Source organism: Pristiophorus japonicus, chromosome 5 (assembly GCF_044704955.1).
Source record: "Pristiophorus japonicus isolate sPriJap1 chromosome 5, sPriJap1.hap1, whole genome shotgun sequence".
In the NCBI taxonomy this organism is placed as follows: Eukaryota; Metazoa; Chordata; class Chondrichthyes; family Pristiophoridae; genus Pristiophorus; species Pristiophorus japonicus.
The window spans coordinates 145,395,142-145,410,623 of record NC_091981.1 but is presented as its reverse complement, the minus strand read 5'-3'; the positions used below and the strand labels follow the sequence as shown (position 1 = coordinate 145,410,623).

Here is a 15,482-nt window from a genome sequence, read left to right as displayed (position 1 = left end):
CTTTCTAACTAAACCCCTCTCCCGGTTTAGTCAGAACCCACACTTAGAAGCCTTCTCACACACACACACGTCTTAGCCTGCGTCTTGGACGCTTGCAGTTCCTCAGCAGCCAAACACGCTGGCAGGCTTGGGGATTTCCAGAGGTGTATGCTGGAGATAATTACCAGCCCTTGTCGTTGATTCACGTGGTCCCGGTTCCGTTTGACTCTAAAGACAAAAGCGTGCCTAACAGAGGCATGCGATGAGGCCTCGAGGGTTACGTTCAGGCGGTACGGCGAGGAACTCACTTCGGGCGTTCCTGGAGAGTTGATGGATGCATAGCCACGTGGGGACCTCCATTCCAGATGGTGGAGAAATCATCATAGCATCATCATAGGCAGTCCCTTGGAATCGCTTCCACTCTAAAAATGAGTCCTTAGGTGGCTGAATAGTCCAATACGAGAACCACAGTCCCTATCACAGATGGGACAGATAGTGGTTGAGGGAAAAGGTGGGTGAGGCAGGTTTGCCGCATGCTCTTTCCGCTACCTGTGCTTGATTTCTGCATACTCTCGGCGGTGAGACTCGAGGTGCTCAGCGCCCTCCCGGATGCACTTCCTGCACTTAGGGCGGTGTTTGGCCAGGGACTCCCAGGTGTCAGTGGGCATGTTGCACTTTATCAGGGAGACTTTGAGGGTGTCCTTGTAACATTTCCACTGCCCACTTTTTGGCTCATTTGCCGTGAAGGAGTTCCGAGTAGAGCGTTTGCTTTGGGAGTCTCGTGTCTGGCATGCGGACAATGTGGCCTGCCCAGCGGAGTTGATCAAGTATAGTCAGTGCTTCAATGTTGGGGATGTTAGCCTGGTCGAGGACGCTAACATTGGTACATCTGTCCTTCCAGGGGATTTGTAGGATCTTGCGGAGACATCATTGGTGGTATTTCTTTAGCGACTTGAGGTGTCTACTGTACATGGTCCATGTCTCTGAGACATACAGGTGGACGGGCATTACTACAGCCCTGTACATCATGAGCTTGGTGGCAGATGTGAGGGCTTGATCTTCAAACACTCTTTTTCTCAGGTGGCCGAAGGCTGCACTGGTGCGCTGGAGGTGGTGTTGAATCTTGTCATCAATGTCTGCTCTTGTTGATAAGAGGCTCCCGAGGTATGGGAAATGGTCCACATTGTCCAGGGCCGCGGCGTGGATCTTGATGTCTGGAGGGCAGTGCTGTGCGGCGTGGACAGGCTGGTGGAGGACCTTTGTCTTACGGATGTTTAGCGTAAGGCCCATGCTTTCATACGCCTCAGTAAATACGTTGACTGTGACTTGGGGTTCAGCCTCTGTATGTGCGCAGATGCAGGCATTACCCACTGGAGTGGAACTAAACTACAGAACTAGCGGGAACCTGTTCAACCTCCAGGCCAGGTCTAAGACCACCCCAACCTCTGTCGTCGAGCTACAGTAGGTAAAGAAAAGTAAGCCCCTGAATCCCCCAAAGTTCAGCATCTTTAAACCCCATATAATACACAAAACTGGCTGGGCAATTCCTGGTTACCGTGGTCGCAGAGATGCTAGTTGGTCTTCCTGGTGACGTCTCTGTCCTGGATTGGTCATCTCGATGAAAACAATAGTAGGCCATTTCTTTAAATGAGGTGTTACATTTGGCCTGAAAACCTCATTGTCCATCCAGACATACTGGCTCCATGGACAAAAGGTGTTTTTCCACAAATCACACAAAGTTCGAAATGAAAAGGCGGTGTTGAGTCTGGTCCCATGGCAACCCAAAAGACAGACAGCTCCTGCTAATACTTCACAGAAACCAAAACTGTACAGTTCTTTAAAGCTTGTAGAATCAGCAATTGAAGAGCTTGATAAAACATAGCAAAAACAGTGCCATAATGCAGTGAATTATTTATCTTCTAATTTACCAATAGACAGACACTGCAGCAATGCAGCCCTGGAACACAACAAGAAATTCAATGTGCTCCAAGACAGCTTTCCAATAACTGATAGCAATAATTATACAGCCAGTTAGCAATTTAAACATTACAAAGATTATTTTTAGAGTGAGCTCAGCAGTCAGTTCATTTGGCAGATGAGCAGCTGTAGGATTTTGGGATGTTTCAACATTCCTAGTGCAGCCAGATGCAGATAGGTTACCTAAAGATAGATTTGTCGTTTTCATAGGGAGGGAAAGTCATTCTTGTCTGCTTCAGAGGGAGGGAAAGTCGTTCTTGTCTCACTCCACTATGTCTCCATACATGTCATCCACTAGCTGTTTACATAGCATTTGGACCCAACATCTAGGCTTGCACTTCACAAACAGTACAGAACTAAATGGAGACTACACACAATGCTATGTGCACAGAGCTGGGAGTATCTGCTTAATGAGGGGCCTGTTACACAGAGTGGCAATGGGAATTTGGAGATAGTGGAATTTGGTGCAGAGGGGAAGGAGGTGCAGAGGGGAAGGAGGTGCCAAGTTCTTTAAACCAAGGGGTAACAGTGAACATATAACTAATCAGAGCAATTCATTAGATCTGAAGGGATTTTTAATGCAAAATAATGGGACAGCTGGGACCCACTGCCTGCAATTCCTGTGCCATGTGGGAACTCCACAACGTGCAAGAAGTGCCTCCAGTTGCTCGAACACGAGCTCAGGGTTTCTGAGCTTGAGGAGGAGCTGCAGTCATGGCAGGATATGGGAGGCTGAGAATTTCCTAGAGCGCACGGAGGTGGTCACCCCGCAGCTGCAGAGTGTTCAGGAGCAAATAGGTAGCCATGGGGAAGATAGGATGAGGGCAGGTAGTGCATGAATCCTCCAGAAGTGTGGCACTCTCAAACCAGTTTTCAGCGCTGAATACCGACCGGTGAGAGTGATGACACCTTGGGGGAGTGCATCTAGACCACACCCATGGCATTGTGGGGCAAATGACTGCACAGGGAACAAAGCAAAATGTAGCAATGCAGTGATCAGAGGGGTTTCGATAATGAGGGAGATAGACAACCGTATCTGCAACCACTGACATGAGTCCAGTATGGTGTGTTGCCTTCCTGGTGTAAGGGTAGAGGACATCACTGAGAGGGAACAGAACATTTTGAGGGAGAAGGGGAATAGCCAAAAGTTGTGATCCATGTGGGAACCAATTACCTAGGAAGGGCAAGAGTTGAGGTGCTGTAGTAATTTTTCGGGAGGTAGGGAGGAATTTAAAAAGGACCTCAAAAGGTAATAATCTCTGTATTACTCCCAGTGCCACATGCTAATGAGTATAGGAATAATAGGATAAAATAGGTTGATGCTGGCTGGAGAAATAGTGCAAAAGGTAGGGCTTCAGATTCCTGGGGCATTGCGACCTGGGGCAGGAGGGACCAGTTGAAGGTGGACAGGTTGCAGCTCAGCAAAGCTGAGACCAATTTCCTCATGGGAAAATTAACTAGTACAGGAGGGTTTAAATTAATTTGGCAGGGGGTGGACACCAGGATTAAAAATGAGAGGGGAGAAACAAAGTGCATAGATGACTGGGAGAGGCAATTAGTGCGAGATTAAAGCACAGTTCAGAAACAGGAATGATCAGACAGAGGGGAAATGCAAAGCAGTCTAAGATGGGTTTGGAATGCATGTATGTAAATGCACAGACAGTGGTAAGTAAGGCTGGTCAGGTGCAGGCACAAGTGGTCACATGGGACTATGATGTCGTGCCGATAACAGAGAGCTGGCACTAGCAAAGAAGGGAAGGATTGGGATCTTAATATTCCTGGCTACAAGGTATTCAGGAAAGTTAGAGAAGGAAAAAAAAGGAGGGAGGTGGCAGTATTAATCAAAGAAACTATTATAGCACTGGAGCGGGATGATGTTTAACTTCTTAGGTGATCCCTCGTGTCGAGGATGACTTGCTTCCACATCAAAAAGGGATGAGTTCACAGGTGTTTCAATGAAGGACCTGATATTCCAGGTCTCGAACTACATGTTGAAGGGTGGAAGATACCAATGCATGGATTTTTTTAACGTGTAGTGGCCGTTGCACACCAGCCACCACACGGGCTTGACAGAACTAGGTCTTGGTCCAGCGGCAAGGATTGGAGACTAGCTCTGCTTCATGGACCTAGTGCGCACACATATTGCAGTGTGGGCTGGCCCGTGCTGCCCTTGGGCCCTCGCCTCAGCTGGGACCCGAACTCATGCCTCTCCTGGGCCCTGATCACGTCGCTCTACAATCTCTCGCCACTCCTTCGCACCGACCTCACCGCTCCTGCTGTACCCATCCATGCTCCAATCACCGACCTGGATTATGGTGACCTCCAATCCAGTCGCCCTCTTCAATGCTGTCGCCTTCTTGCACCAGCTCGCGCAGCTCCCTGAAGTGATATGCTCCTTTTATGGCCCCGATCTGCCGCTGGTGTTCCCATGCAGGATGATGTAATTGAAGGATCAAAGACAGAGGAGCCAGAATTGGTGCAATCACCGCCCACTGCCGCCCACTGCCGCCGACTGCCGCCGACATTACTCTGCTCGAACCACCCAGTGTCACTTGAGACTTGGCCTGGAGTAGGCGGGAGGGGAGAACCGCCGGGAAGCACTCACCGACGTCAGCGGACGGCCAACGTGCGGAAGTAGACTCCCGCCCACCGAGATGCCAGATTGGTGCGGGCGGGAGTCGGCTGGAGTCGGTGGCAGGACGGCGGTGGACTGCTGCGTGGAGGCTGCTTTGTCTTGAATGGTGAATGTCAAGATCCTGTAAAAAAGGTAAGTGGAATGTTTTTATATTATTTCTTTACAGGTACTTACCTGGATGGGGTCCCCTGAAGGTCGTCGGATGTTTTTTTTTGTTGGTTTTAGTTCTTCGACCCTCCGTGGGCCTGACTCCATCCTCGATAGCACTTGGCCGGCAAGCGCCTCTGCCGATGAGAATGAGACCTCCTGCCGGCTGCCACCCAGATTGGCGGCGTATGTTGTTGATTTGCCGCCCGCCGACCTTCGAGGGACTCGGCGATGAAAACCCCGACGAAAGTACCATCCGGTACCTCGGCGGCTATCGGTGGTACTTTGGCGGGCGGGGTTCGGCCCCAGAGACTATTTGGTTAGACTTAAGGAACAATAGAAGAGCTATTATGCTAATGGGTGTATAAAATAGGCTACCAAATAGTGAGAAGAATAAATTTACATGGAAAGATGGAAGGACTACAGAATAGTGATGATGGGAGACTTCAATTATCCTAATATAGACTGGGATAGTAACAGCCTAAAGGGCAAAGAGGGGGATGAATTCTTGAAATGTGTACGAGATACTTGCTGCCTGCATGGGTGAGAACAAGGGCAGCAGGGAGGATGGGCAAACTAACCACGGCACTGTGATACAGGAGGCAATTCAAGAGGGGGGCAGTAAAATGGAGTAAAAAGCAATGTAGTCGTGGTAGGCGACAGTTTGGTTAGGGGGATAGATACTTCTCTCTGCAGTCGTGACCGGGAGTCCCAAAGGCATAGAAACTTCTGGCACAGAGGCCATTCAGCCCATTGTGTCTTAGCTAGAGCAATTTTAAATTATTCCCACTCCCACTCTTTCCCCATAGCTCTGTATCTTCCTCTGCTTCAAATATTTATCCAATTTTGCCTTAAAACCTGGAATGGTGTCTGCTTCAAATACACCCCGTGGAAAAAACATTCCATACTACAACAATTTTCTCTGTAAAGAAATGTTTCCGAACCTCTTTCCTCACTCTCGGTGATAATTTTAAATTGCTCCCTCATCAGCAAAAATAGTTTTTTTTTCTTTTCACTATCAAAACTCTTCATAATTAAAAAAAAACCCTATCAAATGTCCTCTTAAATTTCTCTGCTCCAATGAAAATAGTCTAGAGTGGCTCAAATCTCTCCTCGCAACTTTAAACTTGTTTCTCCTTCAAAAGACCATCCAAGCTGTTGTTTGTGCTTTCTGAAAATAGAAATAGAGGCGAAACGCTGATTTAGAGACCCTTGGTGCTTACCTCCTGCATGGAGTGGAGGAGTGCTGGAATTTCCTGCCTGTGATGAAGGGCTGGGAAGAGAGGACTTGTTCTTGAATGACAGGAACAGATGCTGACAGAAGTCTTCCGGCAGCTCAGCCTCCAAGAATGTTTTCATAAACAGTTTGAAGCCTTCAAAGTCTATTGGCTAAATTTAAAATAAACAGCAGTTACTCTTAAAGAAAATAACACAAAACCAGAAAATATATTGCATTTGAAAAAATGTCATCCATAACCTTAGCCGAAACTAACAATCAAAATTTTTTCAAGTGTGACACATTTGTGTTCCATTATTTTTAATCTTGCGGAAAAAATCTGTGCAACTATATTAATCAAACATCAAAATCAAAAAAGACAAACCAAGAGGTAAGTTTTTTAATGAAATTAAAGGAAGGCATCGGAAAAGCTGGTTTTCAGCGCACAATGCGTATGCGCTGAAAACCGCCTTTTGCGATTTGTCAAGTTTCTGGCTTGACAGATCTCGCGCATGTCGGAAGCAAGGACATTTGCAAGGGCAAGATTGAAGGATTTACCCATATCTTGCCTAGCAAATGTCCTCAAAACTCTTGTGCCTGATAAAAGCAGGCGCAGACCTACTTTTACAGGCCTAAGAGTTTTAAAACACACAAAAACATTGTGAAATAAAATTTTAAAAACACATGTTATTTTAAAAAACCCTCCCCACTACGATAAGTTTATTTTAAACCAGAATGTAAAAAACTTTTCAAAAATTTGGAAAAATATATATTTTTTAAATACATAAATAACTAATTTAAATTAATAAAAATATGTTGTGCATTTTTTCTATCTTTTATGATTAGTTATTAGTGTTGGGGGAGAGGTTCTCATTCATAATCATGGGAACTCCAACTTACGGAGTTCCCATGATTATGAATGAGAATATGCTACACCCAGAGCCTTGTGACTCCAGCTCCAGGCCTGCGGATGTCCTGACATACATGCTCTGCGATGCGCAGTCAGGAGAGGCCTCAGGACCGGGATCTCGCGTGGGCGCAGCAGCTTCAGGTAGGTGGGCATCTTTTTTCTAAAATCCATTCGAACGCCCGCGGAAAGGAGAAATCAGGATTTCTGGGCCAATAATCGTTATTCTTCAAACTAAGGTACATTTTAATTTATGATAGTACGTTATATAAAGTATCTGGAAAACAAGAGTAACACCTATTCCTGTAAGAGAACTTTCAACTGTAAATCATAGAACATTTCTTTACCAAGACCACAGGTACTTCAACAAAAGGTTCAGTGACATCTTAGCCACCTTATTTCAGAATTCCTCACAAAATTTTATGAAATTACCTGCTTTTCAAAACCTTTTATTAACTGTATGTCTGTGACAGATGTGCTTCATAGCAAAGTATACATCAACAGAACGTGTAGAAAATATTTATAAATGTCCTGCTAGGTTATGTATTTACACATTGACTACTGGAATTTTAGTCTTCAATTAATTGGTCTACACTGAATGACTCAAAAAACAACCTCTAGTGTACAACTATTTTAGTCGAAATGTAAATCAAGTGCCTCTTGATAAAAGGTGGCACTAAAACCGACAGATTAATAAATTAAACTTTAAACATTAAATGGATCAAATTAAAATTTGATTGCCAGCAGTGATTGTAAAGTTCTTACACAATACCACAAATCCACACGAGGCACATTCTATGGACAAGGTCACTCCATGACCTGAACCTTTATTCACAGGACCAAAGAAGTGATGACTATGCGTGGGACCTCCCTTTTTATACCTGGGTAACCAGGTGAGGAGTGTCTCCCACAAGTTCGCCCCCTGTGGTAAAGGTGAGCATTTCTTATGTATATTCAGTATTGCTGTGTTGTTACATAAAGGTTACATACATAACATCACCTCCCCCTCAACATCTTATTGGGATCATAGGTTAAGTCTCTCGGGTGGTCTGCGCTCTCTCGTGGAGCGCCGCAGTTGAGGCTTGGTATGCGATTCTGTCCCCTGTGGTGATTCTGGCCTGTCCAGGCTGACCGCAGGGACTGTGCATGCTGCTGAGTGTTCTGGCGGTGGTGTGAATATCATCTCATGATCTTCCTCAGGTTCCTCAGTGTCTATGCTGAACCTTTTTTTTTCTTGGTCCAGATGCTTGCGGCATATCTGTCCATTGTTAAGTTTAACCACTATGACCCTATTCCCCTCTTTGTCTATTACAGTACCCTCAAGCCATTTGGGCCCCAAAGCGTGATTGAGAACAAATACGGGGTCATCAATTTCTATTCATCTCCCCCTTGAATTTCGGTCATGGTACTCGTTTTGGGACTGGCGCTTGCCCTCAACAATGTCGGACAGGACTGGATGAATGAGGGACAGCCGAGTTTTGAGTGTTCGGTTCATGAGTAGCTCCGCGGGCAGGCCACATGTGAGTGCTTGCGGTCGGGACCTATAGGCCAGCAGGAGGCGCGATAGGCAGCATTGAAGGGAGGGTCCTTGAATCGGGAACATGCCTTGCTTTATGATTTGAACCGCATGTTCCGCCTGGCCATTGGAGGCCGGCTTGAACGGTGCTGTCCTGACATGGTTAATGCCATTACCCGACATGAACTCCCGGAATTCGTAGCTTGTGAAACATGGACCATTATCGCTAACAAGGATGTCTGGCAAGCCGTGGGTTGCAAAGACCATGCGCTGACTCTCCACGGTGGTGGATGTCGTGCACAAATCCATTTCGAGTTCGCATCAACCACAATGAGAAACATTTTCCCATGAACGGGCCCGCATAGTCTACGTGAATACGTGACCATGGCCTAGTGGGCCAGGGCCACGGGCTGAGCGGAGCCTCCCTGGGGGCATTACCTGTGTTTGTGCATGTCGTGCACCTGAGAACACAGTATTCCAGGTCTGAATCAATTCCCGGCCACCACACATGTAACCGGGCAATGGCCTTCATCAGCACGATGCCTGAGTGCTCGCTGTGGAGTTCCCTGATGAATGCTTCCCTGCCTCTCTGGGGCATGACTACCCGGCTGCCCCATAGTAGGCAGTTGACTTGGATGGAGAGCTCATCCATCCGTCTGTGAAACGGTCTGACCTCCTCAGGGCATGCTCCATGTGCGGGCGCCCAATCCCCAGTCAGGACACATTTCCTAATCAAGGATAGGAGGGGATCTCTGTTGGTCCAGATTTTGATCTGGCGGGCTGTGATGGGGGAGCCTGCGCTGTCAAAGGCATCGACAGCCATGACCATCTCAGCGCTTTGCTCCGTTGCCCCCTCAGTGGTGGCCAATGGAAGCCTGCTGAGCGCGTCAGTGCAATTTTCGGGGCCGGGCCGGTGCCGGATGGTGTAGTCATACGCAGCGAGCGTAAGAGCCCATCGCTGTATGTGAGCTGACGCATTAGCATTGACGGCCTTGCTGTCTGACAGCAGGGATGTTAACGGCTTGTGGTCCGTTTCTAATTCGAACCTCCTGCCAAAGATGTACTGATGCATCTTTTTCACCCCATTGACACATGCTAGTGCTTCCTTCTCAACTATTCCATAACCCGTTCAGTTTGAGAGAGCGACCTGGAGGCATAAGCCACAGGTTGTAGTTGGCCCTCAGCATTACCCTGCTGCAACACGCACCCAACCCCATAGGACGATGCATAGAACGTCAGAACCAATTTCTTACGGGGGTCGTACAGGGTCAACAACTGATTTGAACAAAGTAGATTCCATGCCCGATTGAAAGCCCATTCCTGACAGTCCCCCCAAAACCAATCACAACCCTTAAGCAGGAGTACATGTAGCGGCTCCAACAATGTGCTTAAGTTCGGCAGAAAGTTCCCGAAATAGTTCAAGAGTCCCAGAAATGAACGCAACTCTGATGTGTTGCAGGGCCTGGGCGCTCATCGAATCGCCTCCGTTTTGGATTCGGTAGGCCGAATCCCGTCTGCAGCAACTCTCTTGCCCAGAAACTCAACCTCGGGAGCCAAAAAACACATACTTAGACTTCTTGAGTCGCAGGCCTACCTGGTCCAGTCGACGTAGCACCTCCTCCAGGTTGTGGATGTGTTCCTCGGTGTCACGACCGGTGATGAGGATGTCATCCTGAAATACGATTGTTCCAGGAATGGATCTGAGCAGGCTTTCCATGTTTCTTTGAAAAATCGCGGCTGCTGATCGAATGCCAAACGGACACCTGTTGTAAACAAACAGACCCTTGTGCGTGGTGATGGTGGTCAGTAGTTTAAATTCGTCAGCCAGTTCTTGGATCATGTAGGCTGAAGTGAGGTCCAACTTGGTGAACAGCTTGCCACCTGCCAGCGTGGCAAAAAGAGCCTCCGCTCTCTGGAGCGGGTATTGGTCAACACCCTGTTGATATTGGCCTTGTACTCACCACAGATCCTGACCGAGCCATCCGCTTCTAGGACGGGAATGATGGGGCTTGCCCAGTCGCTGAATTCAACGGGCGAGATGATGCACTCTCTCAGCAACCGGTCCAACTCGCTCTCAATTTTCTCCCGCATCACATACGGCACAGCTCTGGCTTTGTGGTGCATTGGTCTGGCATCCGGGGTATTGCGTATCACTACTTTGGTACCTTTGAACAACCCGACGCCAGGTTGAAATAGCGACTCAAATTGCTGTAGGACCTGTGAGCATGAACTTCACTCCACAGATGACATGGCGTGCATATCCCCCCCCATTTCCAGTTCATCTCAGCTAACGAGCTCCTCCCCAACAGTATGGGACCATTGCCCGGGACAATCCAGAGCGGCAGCCAGTTCACCGATCCATTGTGTGTGACCGCCAACATTGCACTGCCTAGCACTGGAATGATTTCTTTGGTGTACGTCCATAATTGCATCTCAATGCGTTCTAGTTTGGATCTGCTGGCTTTGAGTGGCCACAGCTTTTCGAATTGTTGAACACTCATGAGTGACTGGCTGGCCCCCGTGTCCAGCTCCATGCATACAGGGATGCCATTTAATAGGACGTTCATCATCATAGGTGGCGTTTTGGTATATCAGCTGTGAATATTTGCCACATAAACCCGCTGAACTTCAGCGTCCATTGATTTGCCCCAAGCATCATACTGCCTCGCAGGCCCCTCATCTGATTCATCAGCCTCGTGTATTAGCCTAGTTACAGGCTTTCTGCACATTCTGGCTAAATGGCCACTGAGGTTACAATTTCTGCAGACGAACTGTTGAAACCTGAAAGTCCTGGCAGCATGTCTGCCCCCACACCTCCAGCATGAACTGAGATTCCCGTTGTTGTGAACAAAAGAGCTGTTGCAAGGCATTCCTCACTGATTGTCCCTTTGACTGCTCTTGAGCACCCTGTTAGTGGGTGTCAATGGCCCCATCCCAGACCGCATTGTCCACTGGAGGGGCGTAAATGTCCGTTCAGCCTGCCATTTTCTCTGTTGGAGACTTACTCTTGGGTCTATTGCTGCCTGGGGAGTGTCGAACTGCCCTTGCCTGCCTGCGGGGCTCTGTGTCGTGTTTATGATATTGACTCCCTGATCCATCGCCACGTTGGAGGCAGAATTGCGCGCGTATATAATCTTGGTTTCCTCCTCCCCCGCCATAAAAGTCTGAGCCATCAACCCCGCCGCTTCCAAGGTCAAGTCCTTGGTCTCAATTAGCTTTCTGAAAATCCCAGCATGACCGATGCCCTCAATAAAGAAATCCCTTTGCATCTCCCCCCTGCAGGCGTCTGTGAACTTAGAGGTTGGCCAAGCGCCGGAGGTCTCAACGAAATCCGGTATGCTCTGTCCTTCCAGATGTTGGTGGGTATAGAATCTGTGTCGGGCCATGTGTACGCTGCTCGCCGGTTTGAGGTGCTCACCGATTAGTTTGCTGAGCTCTTCGAAGGTTTTGTCTGCCAGCTTCTTGGGTGCTAGCAGGTCTTTCATGAGCGCATAAGTCTTAGGTCCACAGCTGGTCAGCAGATGAGCCCTTCGCTTGTCGGCCGCTGTGTCTCCCAGCCAGTCCTTCGTGACAAAACTCTGCTGGAGCCTCTCAATGAAATCGTCCCAGTCCTCACCAACACAGTACCGTTTATCTGTGCTGTCGGTGGCCATTCTCATGGGTCATTGATTCCTGTTTCTTGTCGCCAATGTAAAGTCCTTACACAATACCACAGTGATGATGCACTCCAGTCCCTCCGGTGTCCACCTCTCGCGGAAGGCCGCGAGCATATTGGTGGACACCGCGTGCTCCATCTCCAGGGACACCTTGGCTCGAATGTAACCGCAGAAGAGAGACAGGCAGTCGGGCTGAACGACCCCCTCGACTGCCCGCTGCCTGGACCGGTTGATGGCCCCCTTGGTCATGCCCAGGAGCAGTCCTATGAGGAGGCCTTCCGACCTGCCCGTTCCCCTCCAACTTTCCAGTCAACACTTTCAAACACAAGCCCTTCAATAATTACTACTAGTATTCTGGAGCATCATTTCCCTTCACACAAAAGGAATAGCGCAGAAAAGGTTCACAGAAATTGCAATCGTCATAACTGCATTAGACAACACCCACAAAGTATTGTTTATTACAGAAGGTTATGTCAGAAACCTATTTAAACCACGCAAGGCTGATTGTAACCTCCTTTATTCCTCAGGAACAGATGGGCATAACGGAGTATAAAAATAGGCAGAGATCACACTCAATGGGGCTGAAATTCACTGTTCCTGAAGGGACGGCTACCGCGGGGTTTGGGCGTCCGATCGAAAAAAATCGGGTGTTTTTCCCTCCCTGAGCCGTATTCAGCTCGGGGGGATTTAAGCGATGCACACTTACGCCAGACTTGGCAGAGTGAAGCCATGCTAAAGGAGTTAGTGGCGCGGTGAAGTCACCAGCGGGCGGGCCACTGGAAAACAGCCACGCCGTGATATTCACATACAAAAACCGAGGACTTCTTCAGGCAGTGCCCCCGTGAGGTTTCCAGTCGGTGCACTAACGCGACGCAGCTGGAGTTTTGCCGCGATCGGGGCCATTTGGTAGGTAATTGGTTTGGCTCCATTAAACCTACTGAGTGCTGCTCAGAGGTTTACACAGATTTTGTACAACTTTCAGGTCTAACTCGTTAGTGGAGGCTGTAGGCCTTATTGTGGGCTGCAGAGATTTGCTTGGCAGGGTTCACCCTGAGGATGGGAGGAGTGTTGGGAGGGCAACACCTGGTACACCTAATCAGAATCAGGGCAGCACACAGGAAAAGGCATGGCCATCAGCACCGTGCAGAGAGACAGCGGGCAAGGGAGGCAGCAGCCATGGCTGCACAACAGAGAGAAGGGCGTGCAGATGGGAGGAAGGAGGGATATGGCATCAGGAGGTCGGTGAGGGATGCTGACCTTCCCCTCCAAATACTGGGAGAGGAGCCTTTCCAGCACGAGCCCCCCGAGGAGCCCGATAATAAGGAGGATGAGGGAAATGGCCAGCAGGCAGCTGCCAGGGGAGGTGGTCAACAAAAACGTGGGAAAGGAGGCCATACGCTCAAAGGGTCTACAGACCTCAGTTCTCCTTCCTCTCGTTCAGTGATGAGAGCAATGCCTACTAAGGCTACGATTTCGGAAAGAAGTACTGAGGGAGCTCTGCATTGGCCTGCGAGAAGATCTGTAGCCTAAAAGAAGGCTCAGGACCGCCCTCACCATGGAGACCAAGGTCACCATCGCCTTGAATTTTTACGCCACGGGGTCTTTCCAGTCTGCCACTCCAGACATTGGCAACATCTCACAATTCTTGGCACATTGGTGAATCCGGCAGGTCACAGATGCACTGTACCGGAGAAGGGTTCAGTATATCTCCTTCCCGATGACAAGGGACAAAACAGGTGGAGCGGCAGGCCAGATTTGCCCAAATGGCAGGCTTCCCGAGGGTGCAGGGTGCCTTAGACTGCACACACGTTGAGCTGAGGGCACCACAACATCACCCCAAGATGTGAACCACAAAGGCTTCCACTCGCTGAATGTGCAGCTCGTGTGTGACCACCAGCGTCGGATCCTGGCAGTTGATGCGAGATACCCAGGCAGCAGCCATGATTTGGTCATTCTGCACCAGACAGTGTGCCTGCTGTCTTCACCAGCCTGAATCAGGATTGCAGTTGGCTACTTGGGGACAAGGGATATCACCTGTCCACTTGGCTGCTCACTCCACTGCGGAACCCCAGGACAGCACCAGAGCAAGCCTACAATGACGCTCATTGTGCCACCAGGTGCATCATCGAGCACTGCATAGACATCCTTAAGCAGAGGTTCCGGTGCCTGGAATGCTCTGGTGGTACCTTGCAGTGCTCTCCTTAACAGGTCTTCATAATCGTCGTGGTCTGCTGTATGCTGAACAACCTGGACATCATGAGGGAACAGCCGCTGGAGGTCAAGCAAGCTGTACCACCTGAAGAGGAGGAGGAGACGCATCAGCAGGAGCAGGAGCAGGAGGAGGATCTCAATCGCCCCAGAGCTAGGAGGCGTTGTCTCCATCGTAACCCTGGAAGGGAGGTACAGCAGCGTCTAATAGCTGCTCACTTCAGATAATCCCATCCACACATGACCCTTCAGCTCCCACTTTCAATGGCCATCGCAATGAGTGCCTTCACACAGAATTGCCCACTCCCAGATGAAACACCTGGCCAGATATATGTGCCAAAAATAAAGATTTATCCAAATCACTGCAAAAACAGAACATAAAGAACAATATAATAATACTGTAATTATTTTTTTCCCCTGTGCATCTCACTATAACACCTGTTACGTGTGACTACCCTAACACTACGCCTAACTGACATCCCAGTGACTGTATCATGGGTCCAGGAAGGCTGCTGTGGTTGTTGTCTGGGACCTGCAGCTTTCCTTCTAGGATACCATGGAACACCTCTGGACCTGGAAGGGCCAGGTGCAGACTGGTCAGCGCCCTCCTGGGAGGATGCATCCTCACATATATTGAGGTGCCTGACACCTCCCCTGCAATCTCCCTCCATGCATTATGTATTGCCTGTCTGCCAGGTCTCCCCACGTCAGGAAACAGTATTCTTCTTCTGTCCTCCACACCGTTCATCAGTGTCTCCAGCTCCATATCAGTAAATCTGTTGGCTCTCCTTGCACCTCTTACACCAGCCATCCTTCCAAACTCCTTCCCCCCTCAGGGCCTTGCTGCAAACACCGGCCTTTAAAAAGGCCAGGGAGCAGCTGGCTCATTAGAAACCCTTACCTGCATGCTGAATTTCTCAGTGGTGATAACGCTCAAATTAAGAGAGCCATACCGCTGAAAAATCCACTTTGGAAGGGATCATTAGCGTTGGAACCCATTTTTTCACTTTTGAAGCTCAATATGGGGCCCAACCATGAAAACATTTTGGCATTAATGGCCCCAAAAATGTGAGGGGAGCACCAGCTTTCCAGCGGTACTGAATTTTGGGCCCGATAATAGATTCCATCCACTTTGCATGTCGAGTTTCCGGTGGGGTTTGCAGTGGACAACAGCAATAGGCAGGAACTACATAATAATATGGAAGTGATGTTATTTGGACCCCAATGTGATTTTGCATAGT

At 48.9% G+C, this 15,482-nt stretch overlaps 1 protein-coding gene across 3 annotated transcripts in view; it reads right to left on the bottom strand.

Moving 5' to 3' along the window:
* Positions 1–15,482, bottom strand: part of dgkb (diacylglycerol kinase, beta) — a 1,139,682-nt gene that overhangs the window by 1,070,003 nt on the left and 54,197 nt on the right. For all 3 annotated transcript variants that reach the window (XM_070881012.1, XM_070881013.1, XM_070881014.1), the window contains exon 2: positions 5,962–6,127. In XM_070881012.1, the coding sequence (XP_070737113.1) occupies positions 5,962–6,097 (136 nt within the window). In that variant the 5' untranslated portion in view covers positions 6,098–6,127. The remainder of the gene's footprint in view (positions 1–5,961; positions 6,128–15,482) is intronic.